General features: G+C 33.9%; 1 protein-coding gene across 1 annotated transcript in view; it reads right to left on the reverse strand.

Annotated features, from left to right (window-relative positions):
• Positions 1–610: 610 nt before the first annotated feature.
• Positions 611–18,145, reverse strand: part of LOC118263735 (uncharacterized) — a 65,763-nt gene continuing 48,228 nt past the window's right edge. Inside the window, exons 3-6 of the mRNA XM_035575894.2 lie at positions 14,115–14,232; positions 7,472–7,641; positions 3,123–3,194; positions 611–2,548 (exon numbers count right to left, since the gene is read on the reverse strand). Of these exons, the coding sequence (XP_035431787.1) occupies positions 2,481–2,548; positions 3,123–3,194; positions 7,472–7,641; positions 14,115–14,232 (428 nt within the window). The 3' untranslated portion in view covers positions 611–2,480. The remainder of the gene's footprint in view (positions 2,549–3,122; positions 3,195–7,471; positions 7,642–14,114; positions 14,233–18,145) is intronic.

Genomic DNA, 18,145 nt, shown 5'->3' on the forward strand with positions numbered 1-18,145 from the left:
TAAGACTCGAATTGAAGTCTAAATTTATTCTAAAACAGATTGATATACTCGTATATTATGTATATTATACATACCTATCTACGAAGGAACACAAATACATAGTATCTCATTTAACTTATGTATGTATTTGGGCCAATAACTTATTAGTTCCGTCAAGGTAAACCCAAAAGGATTAAAAGGGACCATGTGAGGTTTAAGCTTCAATAAATAATATTGTATAACTGAGATCGTCATTAACACGGTATCACTTTAGGATGTAGATGGAGACTCTAATGACTATCTATTAGATATAGGGGTCATAGTCGCATGTACCGTAGTATATTCTTTACATACACCTGTATTCTTCTTAGGCGTGTGTTGGACTGTAGAGTAGGCGTATAAGGGTATTAGGCTATTCAGAAACAATAATTCTTGAATTTTTTGAAATCAAAGCTCTTTGTTTGTGTTTGTGTTAGGAGATTTTTTAATATTTATTGGAACGGCATTTAGGTACCAACTCATCTGGTAGTAAGCTTCGATAGAGCGCATTACCTATAAGCAACCTATTCACTTGGGATAGAAGATTATTAGGCTGTACTCTAAAAATGATGGAAAAATAAAACCAAAAGAATACACAACGATCCTTTTTATTTTAGGAAATTTCACAATAAAAGTCTTGATTGGATCTTATCCATAAACGGCAATATGCACAGCAAATATTATAACTAGACCTTAACCTAATTGAACAGAACGAACTTATTATATTAAATCCATACAAATATTTACAAGTACCCTTATTCATGAACGCATTTTTATTGAAGCTTTAACTTAACCTATTGAGTACTTTGCGCGGTAACTATTTAACAATTTTATTTTAAAAAACCATTGCAATGTGCTTCTTAAGGTTGTCGACGAACAGATAGAAATTGAAGCCAAAAAAATAAGTTAACGAATAAGGGCTTATCGTTTTCTTTTTACAATATTGTCCAAAATTCATACCGAACAGTGGCTGAAATTGAAAATTAAGAATCAACTAAATTCAATACCCTGTTTACGAAAGGACATTCTTATCCCTTCTAGAAACACGAAGTAAGCATAAGATGAAACATATTTTTTTTAAATGACACTCATTTTTACATCGGTATAATTTTCCTATGAATTTTGGGTATTCGATTTATTTTTATTTGATACTGAAATTCATTTTAATGTAAAATGTTGCAAGTGATCGTAGCACACAAAAAATAAAAATAAAATGTACACGGATAATCGGATTAAATGTATTATTTTTTATTCTGCTCTTTTCGTTGTATAATAAAATGTACTGTAGTAAATAAAAATGAAAAATATACTGCGATTTTATTATTTCATAATGGATCTTTATACTAACGAATTGAGTGTCGTGATTTCAATATTTTAGACATTAACGATTCATTTTCCACTTTGTACAGATTATACGTATATCGTCTTTGGAAATATTTCATCTAAATAAATATAGCGTTTGGAATAAAATTATTATAATGATTATCATATTGATTAATAAAAAATAATGTAAATAACATCGTGTGTTAATATTTATATTCGTTTATGAATGACTGTTTTAGTAGAAGCAAATGACAACAATTCAAAATAATATTATTTTCTAAAAACATCCATAATTCATTAAAAATTGCCTAATTTTTGGGTCTAAATACAGTGAATAAATTGTCATTTCCTTCTATAAGCTGTTAATAATTTTATTTCATAATGATGAGATTAATTATTATGTAACTTATTATAATGATTATGCTATATAATAAAAATATTGCGGCATGCTTATTAATTATTATTTGCAAATAACCTGTAACTAAAAATATCTATACAGTACCACGACGCAAGTACAGAGACTTGCCTCATGATGCAGACTTAGCAATACATTCCACATTAACCACTCACGATTTTTCAAAATGTCCTTCCTTAGGCCCATGACCATACATCTATCTACCAACTCTGTACATATTCTTTCAAAGAAACTCTTATATACACATTTAAAACTTTGGTTTTCATAATGAAAAATATTTTCGAAATACGAAATTCATACACCGATTTTTTTATTCCCTATTTTTTTTTATTTAATACTTTTCTTTATTTATTTATTTGCTTTCATCAAAAACATCGACGTAACTTATTAACACGTAAAGCTATTTTTTTCTGCTTGATAATTACAAAGGGTGTTTTTATTTTAAGCTGTTTCTTTTAACCTATTCTTTTGGTTGTGGTTACTTTGGGTTTGACTAGAACTATACGGAATGTGTCAGTAATAATAAGCCTTAATGCTATTCCAGAAAATTATGCTGAGAAATGTGAGTTTTCATTGATATCGAAAAAAGTGTATGACTATCAAACGTCACATTAGGGTTGTCAATTATACTGACTCCTTTTCACGACATATTTTGTATGATAAAGTAAAAAAGTGTAACTTAAATATATATTTTTTTGGAACGAAAATATTCTTCCTGGCGTATTTATGAGACAAGAAGTCGAACAAGTACTGTCAAAAAAGCCATTGTGAATGCCATAAAGGAGTTTGCCTCTGTAAGAGAAAAATGAAAAACATATTTATTATGGTTATTGGTTATTTATGAAAATACAAGTATAATTATTATAATGAAATAAAATGAAGCAGTGAAATATGAAGCTCACTAATAATATTCGATGAAGTAAATGTAATTAAAATAATAAGTTTGATTAATAAAATTATAATTATTATAAGCAAATTAATTTGTTAGTGTTGGATGAAATTTCGTTGTTATTGTAATAATATAATAATAATTACTCATTATTTGGCAGAATAGAGCACGTATATTTATTTTTAATTTTATATTAAAAGTAAACAACAAAAGTATAATTTTCATCCAATAACAAATAGTAAAAAGAATTATAATACGTTTTCTTTAGAACTAGTAAGTACTAATGCCCTAAAAACTAAACTTAATCAGAATCGTTGCAGCTTTTTTTTTTCATTTTCAAATTTTTTTGTGTTTTTTTTTCATATGCAAATTAAAAATAAAAGAAGAGAAGAAGAACAGAAGTCATGCGAAAAACGTCGAAGAGTGTAGAAAGTAAAAGAAATAGTGTTTAGGTACAAGTATTAGGTGGGGTTTTACCTCTCGAACTGACTGCGGCTGCTAATTGCATATCTGCTGCTGTGGGCATCTCAGGAGTCGTGCTTATTGGACCTGAAGACAAACATAGTACATTAATAAAAATAAAATATATATCATATTAATGTCGTGGTGGCACGGAGATTTAAGACGCTCGATTCTCATGCATGAGAGTGCGAGTTCAAAACCTACCAACGTGAAAGTACGTCAAGTGACTTTTTTCGACTTATGTGTATTTCCTAAGATTATTTAGACATCACTGACTTTGGCGAAAGTTATAGTTTTATCATAAATCATTATCTCAAATTAAATAAGGTTTCATTAACTATGTCGCGCTACTAATTGACTCAAATGTAGATAATAATATAACATCATCATCATCATCATCAGCCGAGAGACGTCCACTGCTGAACAAAGGCCTCCCCCTTGGTCCTCCACGTAGAACGACAAGCCGCCACCTGCATCCACTGGCTCCCCGCCACTCTGACGATGTCGTCGGTCCACCTAGTGGGAGGTCTGCCCACGCTGCGTCTTCCGGTCCGCGGTCGCCACTCAGTCACCTTCCTGGCCCAGCGGCCATCAGTCCTCCGAGCGACGTGGCCTGCCCATTGCCACTTCAGCCTGCATATTTTGAGAGCTATGTCTGTAACTCTTGTTCTTTGGCGAATTTCCATATTTCGGATTTTGTCGCGCAAAGATACTCCGAGCATAGCTCTCTCCATCGCGCGCTGGGCGACTCTGAGCCTTTCTAAAAGGCCAGCAGTTAGGGACCATGTCTCGGTACCGTACGTCATCACTGGCAACACACACTGGTTGTACATCCTGGTCTTCAGACACTGCGGGATTTTTGACGAGAAGACTTCATGTAACTTCCCAAATGCTGCCCATCCGAGTTGGATTCTTCGAGCGACCTCTTTCTCGAAGTTGGACCTACCTAGCTGGATGATCTGACCCAGGTATGTGTAGTGGTCTACAACTTCGAGTATATCGTTCCCAACGACAACCGGTATAGGTGCAACATGGACATTTGACATGATTTTCGTCTTGTCCATGTTCATTTTAAGGCCCACCTGTTGGGAAACGGTATTGAGGTCGCTGAGCATGGTGTTCAGCTCTTCCAGCGACTCTGCCATTACGACTATGTCATCGGCGAAACGGAGATGAGTGATGTATTCGCCATTAATGTTGATGCCGCGTCCGCTCCAGTCCAAGAGCTTAAAAACGTCCTCCAGTGCGTTCGTGAACAGTTTCGGAGATATAACGTCTCCCTGTCTCACGCCCTTCCGCAACTGGATTGGCCTCGTAGTCTCTTCCTGGAGTCGGATGCGCATGGTGGCGTTGTTATACAAACACTTCAAAACCTCGATGTATCTATAGTCGATGTGGCACCGCTGGAGAGACTGCAGCACCGCCCAGGTTTCGATTGAATCGAAGGCTTTCTCATAGTCCACAAACGCCAAGCATAGTGGCAAGTTATACTCCTCGGTCTTCTGTATAACCTGCCGCAGCGTATGAATGTGGTCTATGGTACTGAAACCTTTTCGGAATCCGGCTTGTTCGGGAGGCTGGAAGTCATCAAGCCTGCGTTCGAGACGGTTCGTGATGACCCTCGAAAACAGCTTATACACATGGCTCAGAAGTGAGATAGGTCTGTAGTTCTTTAGCAGACAGTTGTCGCCTTTTTTAAAGAACAGAACCACCACACTCCGTTGCCATGCTGCCGGCGTGGTTCCCTCGAGTATAACGGAATTGAATAGCTTCTGGAGGACTAAAAGTATCGGTTTTCCACCCGCTCGCAGAAGTTCCGACGTGATTCCGTCATCGCCCGGCGCCTTGTTGTTTTTAAGCTGTTTGAGAGCCATCCTAATCTCGTACAGGCTGATGTCTGGGATATCCTCAGTGTGCAATAATAAAACACAAGTTTAAAATTCCCAGCAAATGATTACTGTAGGTACTGAAATTACAGATATAATACAAAGGAACTTTGACACAAATATCATTCATCTGGGAAGAGACCCTGGATATGTCCTAACTTTTTCATTGCACACATTAGACAAAACTGCTCATGAATACGTCTCTGGCGTGCCTTGAAACTAGTTCGTCAGATATGTACGGGATTTAGCCGAAAAACATAATAATTAATTTAGTATGTATGTCTTACGGAAGTTTTATCATACCAATATAATAAAACGACTTAATATTAGGCGTGAGAATATCACCAAAAGTCGACGCATTAATATTTTAAACCAATTCAATATTAAACATACTTAAAACTTCTAAACAAAGTAAGTAAATACACTTTTCAAATACTGTCTTACTTCAAACTCGTAAACAAAGCAACACAACAATAAAACACATCCTTTATAATTTACGAATCACAAAGCAACATGACAAAGTTTCGATTCCAACCACGTTACTAAAGGTAAAATAAAATAAAAGTACGGATACTCGGTACATAGTGAAAAACCGAAAACCGAATGACATCGAATAGTTTGTCAACAGTAAATTGGGCTCGTACCCTTGGGACATCACTATTGATGTAACTAAAAAACTCTATCTATCATAATATCCATCTTTCAATGTCCAATCTAAGGAAGATTTCTTGGAACTACGTGAACTAAGGTTTGTTTACTTTTCATTAGGAATATGAGAAACAAATATTGAAGAAAATTGAGGTTTGAGAATCTTGCTATTTGCCTCGAAGCGGTAGCTAGAAGTATACTACTATAAGTATAGCTACAAGTATTAGTTATGCAAATCTATTGCCAAGCATCATTGCAAATTTTCAAGATGACATTTAGTTCAAATACTTTCAGAAAATCAAATAATTATTTTTCCGACCATCGCAAACTCACACAGAAATCTCTTTGTCATCAGTCAAATTCCTAACCACTTGATCAACAAGGCGGTCTATCTATCATAATACCCATCTTTCAATGTCCAATCTAAAAAAGATTTTTCGGAGAAACTCCACAGACTAGGGTTTGTTGACTTTTCATTAGGATCATAAGGAACAAACGTTAGGAAAAAACGTTTGGGTGCCCACCGATATTCTATTAAGCGCATTTACCCTCCACAATAGACTTAACGAAGCATAAAATTATTCAAGAGGACTGTAGGAAACGTTCGTCGCATGTACTTTAGATAGCTGTGTACACAAACTTTTCACTGATAAAAAGCTTAAATGGCCCTCTAGAAAATTATACCGCGAAATTGTTATTTTCATGGTTCTCGTTAAAAAATATAGGTACCATTCCTTATTCTTTGCTTTTACTTGAGGCACAATGATGTCGTTCGTTGCCTTATAAAGCGGTTTAGTTGCTTTTTTAATGCATAAGCAGGCTAAAAGCCTGGTAAAAAGTTTTTGTGCTGTAGATTATTTTGGGTATTTTCATATTTAAACTGAGCAATTTCGGCTGAAAACATGATTCTTTATTATTACGTTCGTGATCTAATTACTAAAATAAACAATCATAATTCCAGAAATGAAGCGACTTTGTGACCCTGACTTTAATTCTACAACTTAGAATACTCAAATATTGAACCACGTGAGAGTCGAAACTAAGATTTCCTGCTCAAGGTTTGCGCTAATTCGTATAACAAGGCACTCTCATTTACCGTAAAAAGTTTATTCAAAGATAAATCAAAGAAAACAGCTATTCTGAAGAGTAACATTTTCTAGGAGATTTTTTTTATTTGAATCTTGATTATTCCATTGAGGCACTATTATGTAAATTAAAAACATTTTGAATTCACTCGTTCACTGCTGGGAGCTAAAACATTTTTCGCGTTTATTTCAACATCGAGGGCTGTTAGGCTTCAAGAGAATACAACATTCTTATTCACAGTATGAATATTTTATATCTGAACATAAAAAATAACAAAATAATGGGTAGGGAAGTATTGTATACCTTTTTGTTTGTATACTGTTTTGTTTTCATCTTGAAACTCTTGTGTTTTATGGCAGTTTTATTGAAGCACATTCTCTTTCGATTACTAACTAGCAGAATCAATGTATGAAGAAATTTTCAAGTTTTGATAAATATAAAGATTAGTATTGTCGAAAGACAGACTAATCTTGGACCTAGGAATAGCGATAACCGGTCTCATGTAGTTATTTTGAGATTGACGAGTAAAAGTGTTATCTCGTAACCAATCTGCAAAAATAAAATATCTTTTATTAAAGTATTTGAACCTACAAACGTACTACTTATATTGTTACTTTACTTTGTAATCGATTCTATACCGATATGTTTTGTAATAAAGTAGTATTTACAGTAAAACAACTGAACACAGAAGTAAAACCCTGCAACTGTTTCTTGAGATGAATTCAAGACTCAGAAAAATCTTACCTGGATAATAAATAGCTTCTTTTCTAACGGCATACTTTGCCTGTGGTATTCTTAGCGTACAAATGAATTCTGCCGGAGACGGCAGGTCTGCATCATTGAGTGTGACGGACGATACTGCTGAGTACCTCCCGTTGACAAGCTGCACTTTGTGGTCCACTCCTTGTAGATGTCTGGAAGAAAATACAAATGTTTAGTTGAAGAATTTAACATAATTCGTTGTTCTAAGGATAGCTGTTCCTTAATCTAAGAAATTAATAGATTATGTATCCAAATTTTCAGGTATGGGTGGATGACACCACTACTAAGGGGTTAATAGGGCATACGGTGTGCCGCATTTCGCACGCGTCTCGTAGAGCCATCAGACCACCACAGATGTGGCTCATTAGGACTGATGCCTGACCCGGAGCTGCAGACTACTTAGCGGGTTTATCGAAAAGCAGGAGTAGGAACGGGGTTGTTTTTAGTCAGTAAGAGTCTGACACTCGCTCTCGTCTCGCCCAAGGCGGGAGAAAACAAAAAAGGGGGCTTTGACCTTAATATTTGAGACATATTTTATTTAATCAACTCAAACAATTACAATATACCTAAACATTCTATCTGTAGAAATTAAACAGTCAAACAGCTATTTCTTATTACTCAAGTATTTTTTCACGCAAACACCAACCAATACCAACGTACAGAAAAGCGCTATAACATTATAATAACGGTCCTTTTATATTTAATCCTGATATATTATTATCCATACTTTAGCTGGCCGCGACTATAAATTTCGGGTTAATGCGGCCCAACTCAACTGGGACTAATATTTAAGTGTATCAGCGCTATTTCAAGCTATTCCGATCTTACGTTATAGACCACTATTTTATGAGTCAATAGGCATCCATCTTGTTTTGGAGAACCATTTGCGAAAAGTTTATTTTTCGATTTTTTTTTCCAAAAGAATCTGTCTGAGTTATTTGTATTGTACTTAGAAAGGCTTCAAAAACCCATGGCATGGCTTGAAACTATGCGTCCTACCTATTTAAACCATGCATTATAAGTTATCTAAAACGCTTCATGAAGAGCTTTAAAACAATTGTTTCTTTTTATAAAGAACACTCTGGATTTCTTAAGGCCAGTTTTAGATTAGGTAAATAGTGATTTGTCCGTGATTGTTCCCACTAACGATTAGCTAACTATAATAACATTTGAACTCATGTGAAATTAACCACAAAATACGTACGTGTTTCTATTATCTTTTGCTTTTATGATCCAGTAGAGATGTCACGACATTCAAAACCGTTGTCAGAGTTTAAAACTTCTGACTATTCATAACGACTGACATAAATCTCACGATAACCTAGAAAGCTGGTTTACGTGCTTCCTGCAAAACGTGCGCGAAAGAATTACCTTCAGAAACATGTACTGCTGATAATTTTGGAGGAAAAATTATGTTATAAAAGCATTATTTTTTTTTATACACCAAATTATCTTTTCTATATTTAGGTACGGTATTGGAAAAGATAATTTTCTGTGATAGTGCCGTATTTCTATACTGTAAAATATACATTAATTTAAGGATTTAAACAAAACACATAAGTACAGAATTTCCTACAAAGCCTAAAAATATAGTATTTTATACATACCAATTAAAATTATGACATTTTGTTAGAATGATAGATCTCTGAAAATTCAACATAATTTCGAGTAGAGAAAATGTTAAGCTGTGTTTGTTCTCAAACATATTACCAGTCTAGGTATTGTATTTTTAGATACCCTATGTTTACAAATTTATGTTTAAACCTATCCTTTGTCACCCCTTCAGGCTTATTTTAGAGCAAGGGCGTATTTTCTAATTATACAAAACCAGTCTTATGAAGTAAATTGGGTCTATTTTTGCTTGGCCTACAAACGCCTGAATAGATTTCTTGCTAAATTAATGAACATTGCAAATCTTTTGCTGCCAATTTCAATAACCGATGTCAATCCAAAATATTTAGATTATGATGGATTTTTGACATTCGTTCTATAGATTTTCTGTTAAAAATAAAGATCAATCCAAAGATTTTGTATTAAAACCGGGTATTAATATCGGTAGTAAGTACCTAAACAGAATAAAATTATTATATAATATGCATTTACGCTTAAAACCAATTACCCCTTCTTTCTAATCTTCCTAAAATCTTAACGCTGATTTTTCAGGTGTCCACGGGCGGCTGCAATTGCTTACCATCAGGTGATGTTCGTTTACCAGCTGATGCCGTAAAAAAACATTGTTCCATAATGACGAATTCAAAATTTTTATCCGTTAAGTCGGTAGAAAATTGTTAGGATACAAACACGCTGTTATATTATACTGAATATTTACACTTTATACCGGAATACAAATCTATGTATTTTGCGCCAATCTTATTTCAAAAGAACAAAAGTAATTTGGAAAATATAGTTTTGTCAAAGACAATGGGGATCCAATTTACAGCAAATGTAACCAGTTGGATTCTGGACAATCTCGCTTCGAAATATACACGGACCTTTTATCTATTATTTAGAGCACAACACTAGTTCAATATTTATGTAGAAATCTGTATTTTGCATACTTTGTTTACCTACATTACATCCTATAAGTGGCCACTGCTGACGCCACGCTTGGTCAATGCGGGTTGGCTTTACCTACATTGTTTACCTACAGGAATCTATCTAATAATTTTATTTTTCGAATAATTAATTAAGATCCTACACTAAGTCGAACATCGAACAACAAGTTTTAAGGAGATTTAGAAACATTTATTTCATTAACATCCAATTAAAATCCTTTCAACAATTATTTAAGAAATTTTCAGACAGAAAAACAACACGAAACGTTAATGTTTATTTTCGCCAAGATCCACAAAAGCATGAAAATGAGAAAACACAAGAATGGGCCAATATTAACAGACGTTTCACATAATTTAATTTCCAAATTTAGCATCGCTCAAGGCCTTAAATGCAGATAGCCGTAATTAAATTTCCCTGCACAAATATTTTTCCCAACCTCCCCATTCATAGCCTGAAAGTATAACAAAAGCGAATGCATTTTCCGACCTTTTAACTTAAAGAATGCCCTGTTTTGTCTCAAAAGATAGGAAGTAAGAAGTAAAAAATCACCGCAAATAATTCAAAGCCCCACCAAGTCTATGTTCGTAGTTTTTAAAACATTCTCTTTTGATTAAATTTTGTTGTTAGTTTCAAGACATATTTCCCTTAGGAGGGAAAACTTCATTGTTCCCGGCAAATATGTGGTCGCCGCTTGTAATGTTGGTTACACAAAGTTAAATTAGAAAGTTGAGATCGTTTTAGTTTGTACATTCATTATAAAAATATTTGTTTCTCTAAGATTGTTTCGGTGTTAGTTTCTGTGACTTTCCACTTGTCTGCTTTTGGAATATTTGGGTGTTATATTTTATATTTTCCACTGAAACAAGCACTTTTGTTTTCTTGCTAAACTCAACCTTGACAGTATAAACCATAGAGCTATATATACAACCATTAATACATTTTTACGCCAAAATACGCACTCAAACATCTTATACATAAGTAAGTGACCCAACGCCAATGTCCCGTGAGGATGACCCAAGATCCAAACATTCCTTTACCGTCAGTGATTTCCTACACGCTCCTAAATTATTTATTGCCATGTTAATTACCTTCACCCTACTAGGTACGCGAAAATGGTATAACCTAGTATGCTAATAAGAAAACTAGCTGGCCAAAATGAAAATTTTTAGCAAAGCATATTTTATAACCTGGAGCTTGGCAGGTGAACCACCTGGTAGCTCAGCCGACCAAGTTTAATCTTAGCCTCAAAACGTTGCCAAGTTCTTTTATTCTTCTACAATCAATTGTTCGAAATGTGATAATATTTTAAGGTTAAATCACTTGAATTCTTTTTAATTTTATAAGACTTCATAGTTTAATTTCACATTTTGAATTTTATGCAAGATAAGTTCTGAGAAAAGTTATCTTATTGTATTGAATTTATACCATAAATGTATAGTTGCGCTCTAATTTCAGTATCGTCGTAGATCTAAAAATACTCGTAGAAAGACCAACATTTAGTTCCTACTTCCGAAAACAATACATCGAGGTCAACTGATGAAATAAATATCGGCGACATTAACGCAACAACAGCATTACTATAGTTCTACGAAACAGACAATTACCACGAATTCATTAAACAATAGAACTAGGAAACAATACAGAACTAAATACCATGAAACGGCTCAAATCCCATCCAACGTTTCGGAACATTCCATATCAAATTGCGCCCAGCACATTACATGGACACTTCCCGCAATGCGGTGTCCATGTTCTACAGTTAGTAGCTTCATACATCAGCGTCCACCACCTAACATTGACACCTTGTAGACACAGCACACACACTTACGACGTACGTATTATGATCAATAATTGTAGGTAAGCGAGGTCTATCTAAAATTGTCGTCTCGTTTCCTAATCAAGAAATTGGAAATGCTGAGAAATTGGACTGTGTATTGTTTGGTGTTGCATAATTTCTATTGTTGCGATGTTAAATAAGTTTGGAAAAGGACAATCATGACCTAAAATAAGTAGTATCATTAGTACTGAAGTTCTAAATTTAGGACAACCAAAAAAATAAAATATTTTACCGAAGTGCACCAGTTTAGCATCAATTTTTTTCGTGAAACGAAACGTTGTAATTTTTAGTTAATAATTATAATTTTAATTTTAATTATAATTTATGTTTTTCTTGTGTCTGTATAATGGAAAGATATCATGTTGTAAAAATCAAATCAATAAACGAAAATATCATACCCTCGGACTCAGGAGGGTAGCATTACTTATAAACACTGCCTAATTTATTCGACAACTCGACCAACGAAGCAGTCAGGCTAAAATAAGTAGATAGATTATAAATCGCTTTGGATAGAACCTCAGCACTGCCAAAATTCTTGACGAGATTTCCTATGAAGAGATCGTTTCTAACTAATGAAGTGTTATCGAGTGGGACTACCCTAAACTCCTAACCAAGTAGCACCTCACAGTATTAGATGCCTGTGCGAATATTGAAATGAACGTGGAATAAAAAATATTACTAAGTAAAGTATATACAATTACTTTAATTTTATCACTTCTTAGGAATAACTCAATTCAGTTCTTTAAATAATAATTTTCATTTGGAAACAATATATTATGCATGTAGTTTTATTTATCCAAACCAAATTAAAAATGCTTGCACAATTTACTTTTTAATTCATAAAAAATATCATCATTTAATTTTATTTCTTCTTTTCCAATGAATGCATTTTATTTTACTGAATTGAAGGGAACGGATAGTACCTATTTTAAATTTTACGTTGCATTCCGCAGTTCATTTAAATTATTTCAGAGAATTTACTTAAAAAGGCACGAGTTGTGTTTTTAATAATTTATTATCAAGACTTTTAATATTAAATTGAATTCAGGTTTCGATAAATTTAAGATTGCCCGCTATAAAATAAAATTGAAGATATTCCTTGGAAATGTTTGCGTCCATACATTTTGTACATAATTTTGCGCGCACACTCAATAATATATGATCTATGACTACTCGTTGGGCGAGTGGTGGTAAGTACGACTACTACGCAAGGGGTATCGGGTTCGATTCCCGGATCCGGCAAAGTATTACTGGGATATTTTCGGTTTTTCGTATTTCTCTGCAGTAGCACGGAGTCTAGAATCTTATTACTAGGAATTATATCTAACACAAATAGTGTAAATTGTAGTAGCATTATGTGCAGCGTGAGCATTACGTATTGTAGTAGAATAAAACGCTTGACGATACTTTTAACTTTCGACGATACGTAATAATAATATATTATGTTCAGTATACAGTATGAAACAATGGCTTATTAGATAACACAACTAACAACATCCCAAGAGGATTTCAAGGAGAACTTAAGTAGAACCATTCGAAAAACTTTTATACTCGTAAGACTCAGGTCCATTCATCAAAATAACTACTTTGTTTTTGACCTTCATATATCGTGTTGAGTTCCATCAACAGCATGTGACACTACACTGCTGGAGTATGTGCCTTCTCTACATAAGGGGGATAGACGTGTCTAGTAATACAAGGAACTTGTGTATTAGGAACGAGCACCTAGCTTCTTTGACAGACAATTCAATTTGCCGTTTCAAAAGGTGCCTAATTAAGAATTAATTTAAATAAATACTTTGATTTTGATTTTGACGTTTCAAAATGCCTTCTCCCATTGGTTGAAATAAATGACTCTCGACTCTTAATTAATATAGCATAACGTCTGTCTACAATATGATTGTTATGATATCTCTTAATTAAAAATATTGCAGAAAGCATGCATGCACACCGCATGCTAAAAAATACATCTTAAGCGGAATAAAAACTAAAAATCTTTACTACTATAGATTCTAATATATAACAAAATTCTATAAAACTATATATTTAGTTTTTGTAATATTATAAAATTTTAACAATATTATTAGTAGCATGGATTTTCGCAAAGTAATGCCTGATTCTATACACTTCAATTCTATACAACTTTAAAATGATCTTTTAATTTCAGCCACTTATACATAACAATGTCCTTACTAATATAAAATTTAATTAAAAACGGGATATATTACTCACTTCTCTGGCGTCGCTATAGTAAGGTTTGGCGCAGGGAAGGCTCCGTCCGCTGCACAGATGACGTTGACCGTGTCGTCATCTGTCTTGTTCTGGATTAATCGAAAACTCGTCTCCGGCACTGAAATTTGATATTTCGTATTATACATTTAGAATTCAGTTTTGTTTGTGTTATGTTGTGATGCTTGTGTTGTGTATTATGTGAATGTGTGTCGCGTTTCTGCATGTTAATGTTCTGAATGTTTTCAGAAACATACACATACATGAGTATCTAACCAGGATTACACAACTTTGTGATCATTTCTTTTAAACTGTGTCTATACAATTTCTTTTAAACTTTAGACTACAATTTTCTCCTGTGTAGTGAGCGTGTTTACAAACATACAAATTTACACACGGGCATTCCTCTATACGGGAATCGAACCCGCTGCACGTTGCACGGTAGCCGGTTGCCTAGCCACCGCACCAACCGTGCAGTAAAAATTGTATCACATTGTCTTAAAACGTTCAGATTTTTCTTAACCATTCTTTATTAAAATTCATCAAAATCGATTCAACAGTTTCATTACAAAAGCACATCGATATACGAAATCACAATAAAAAACGAAAACGAAAAGCAGTTTGTGTATAGTAACAGGTTGTTAACTAACGGTTAACGATCCCTGTTAAGTTATACTACCCTCAGTTAACTTTTATATAACTTTCGTCGAACACGCAGCTGATACCTTTCCTTCTTTCTCGTAAATGAATTGGCCAAGTGCATGTCAATTGGAAATTAGGTTTGGGAATTGGGCCAAGTCCCACAATTGTGGTTTGTAAATGTCACTGTTTTAGTTGCTAAAGCTTGTATTAATGTGTTGAGTGACCTTTATTTTTATTTAAATATTGTTTTGTATAAGACTAGTGACAAAATAGAGAAAAAACGATTGGGTGTAATACATAGTTTGAGCACGTAATTCATTCATTGATTTCATAGTTCGAACTCAAAGTATTAATAAAAATTTCTCAGTGGTAGCACGGAGTCTACCAGGATATGGCAATAGGCTATATTTGTTCTAAATGGTAAGTGGGTGTACATACTATAGCGGCATTACGTGCCGTAATGTGGTCTTTTTAGGCGGACGTTGTGTGTGCGGAGAAAGCGGACATCCAAGGAACTTTAACAATTACAACGTTCTAGGGGTGAACGTTTCCACCATAGATGTGCTATATAGCTATGCTACGAAGATGTAATAGCTAAGCTGTGAAACTATGTGACCGTTTTCACTGATACTAAGTTATGTAGCTAATCTATAAGAAGTTTTCACCTTGAGGTGCAAGAAAAATAACCCACGCACCATGAGAAAAACAACATACCTTCCCTAACTCAAGAGCATAACATCTATTGTGCCTTTAATAGAGCACCATTACATACACCAACATAACATGTGTGTTAAAATCCAGGGTAATCTCAAGTGGTAACAGAATTGAATCCTCGTAAAACAGACATAAGGTTGACAATGCCACATCGATTAAAACGGATCGATAGCAATTGTTTACACAATTCATTAATGAAGAAAGTAATTTCATTCGATCAAAAGAACCATCGGAATGGAAATGTACGAACAAGGCCAACTAAATAATCGTGTAAGGCATTTTGGGCTTTAGGTCAAAGGAAATAGATCCCTTGAGATTGTTTTGAAATGGAAGACTAAAGGGAATTCGTTTTAGATTCACGATATCTAGAACTAGGGTTGGTACATACACCGACATATGTATCTACAATTTATCGAACATCAACAATAATTCGAATAGATATTAACCTATTTTAATCGTACACAGATTTTTTGAAATAAAAAAAAAGTCTCAAGTTTGCATCCAGTACATGCAACAAGCAATTTTTTTGAATCAACCTATTTTTTGTTTTTTTTTCTTCTACATAATAACGTAATAAACATGACCTCTACAATGAATACCGTCCTTTTTTATACAGCGTAGATAAGTATTAGTGAATACACAAATGAAATAGAAGACAACAGAAAACGCAGAATGAAGAAAGCAAAAAGTTGACTACGACTACAAAATAATCATACCTTGCAAGAAGGCTGACTAAGCAACACAGCCAGACTAAGTTCCACCCAGTTATTTATTGGGTTAATCAGTTTATCCTCATCAAACGACAGTATACAGTCACACCCACTTCAAGCTCTACATAAGACCAGTATAAACTGACCTTCGAACGTGCAGAAAGATCATACAAAGCGAGACCATGATAAAATGGTTAGTATAGCTTGATGTTAAGCCGTGTATACACACACTACGATATAACCACATTAAGGTAAAAGGGTTTAGATATAATGAACTTTCCGATAGCCAGTGACCACTTTAGACTAGTAGTTATTATACTAGTACATACTGTATACGTCAATAAGTTAATTGAACTATAAACTGTTCATAATTATTGTACGCTAGGGGCCTATTATATCGTTTAAGGGAACTTGACATTTTGAAATTATTTTGCTGAACTACTTAGTTACTATTAAGACATGATATTTGACACTTTTCGTGAGACATATTATTATTAAATTAATTTTAACTTAGATTGTTTTTTTAGTTTGCCTCCATTTAGACTTAATTAGGATATATCCATAGGTATTTTAAAACGAAGATTGGGCTTCTATTTACCGTATCGTATTAGATAAAATGATCGCAAGGAAAACAGTCCAGCTGCGAACTACTTTTAGCGGGTTTACCGGGGCTCCGGCTCAAGAACTAGAAGTAAAACGGGGTGGTTTTTCGAGTTACTATCTAGAAACCACAAGACTGACACTCCGTCTCGTCTTGTCCAAGGCGAAAGAAGTCAATAGATGATTTTCCCTTCAAAATAAAAGGGAAACAGTCCCGAAGTCAAATCATTCATACAACGGAGAAAAATCCAGTTTGTTTAAAATTTTAATTAAAACACAAAAAGGAATGTAGAGAAAATTTTACAACGTAGGCTACACAGCAATCTAAACTTTGCTACTGATATTGTTAAAGTTCAAGTTTCACACATCAGTTAACACGCTAAACCTCAACAATGCGGTGTCAACGGAATCTAGCGGTTCCATTATAGAGAAACACTTGACAGTTTTGATAAATACATATACTTGAAATTAGTTCATTTGAACTCTGTTACGTATAAACTATTTCTTGGTGTTTCATGGCTAATCAATGGTGAATAATTACATTTTAGAGAGTATTTAATGTGTGGTTCTAAAAAGTAAATAATTATATTTTTTTCAACTGTTCAGTTTGGATACAAGTGAGTTCTGTCTATAAAAGACTACTTTTACCAGTTTCCCTGGGATAAAAAGTATCTTATCACCCAAGTCAGCTCATATTCTACCTGTATACCAAATTTCATTAAAATCCGTTTAGTAGTTTCAGCGTGATTGACGGAAAAACATCCAAACAAGCAAACTTTCACATTTTTATAATATTATAATTTTAGTTGCGGTGTATGTTTATACTTTTAGTATTTTTTAAAATTTCACTGATCATATTCAAATATTCTTTCGAGGAAAAAGAATCTAAAATTAATTAACGAACTGTGGCTTCAACACATACAGACTACAACAAGCAAAAAAACAAAATAATCTAATGAAAAATGTGGACTCTTTCAGAAACTTGCTGTCAAAGCACTAATTTTAATATACATACCATGGAAAAATGGAACAGAAAATATAAAAAAAAAATAGCAACACTACTATATTTTCTAGCACTCACAATTTTATACTCGACTTTCATGTAAGTAAATGTACAAGAGAAAGAGAAATAAAACGGTTTTACTACAAAAAGGTCGACGATACATGAAATCGAATGTTTTCTTAGCATGACTTACGTTCAAACTTTATGTAAGTTTAACACCAACATTTGAGTGTACAGTCTCGGCACGTGTGTTTGTAAGTGGAACGTATAGGGATGGAAATAGAAGCGTGAACCCTTATAAAGGATACAAGTTACAAGTGTGTCTTGTTTGTGTATGAATGTTGAATATGATTTAAGAAATGGAA

The sequence above is a fragment of the Spodoptera frugiperda genome, chromosome 27 (genome assembly GCF_023101765.2).
Source record: "Spodoptera frugiperda isolate SF20-4 chromosome 27, AGI-APGP_CSIRO_Sfru_2.0, whole genome shotgun sequence".
NCBI lineage: Eukaryota > Metazoa > Arthropoda > Insecta > Lepidoptera > Noctuidae > Spodoptera > Spodoptera frugiperda.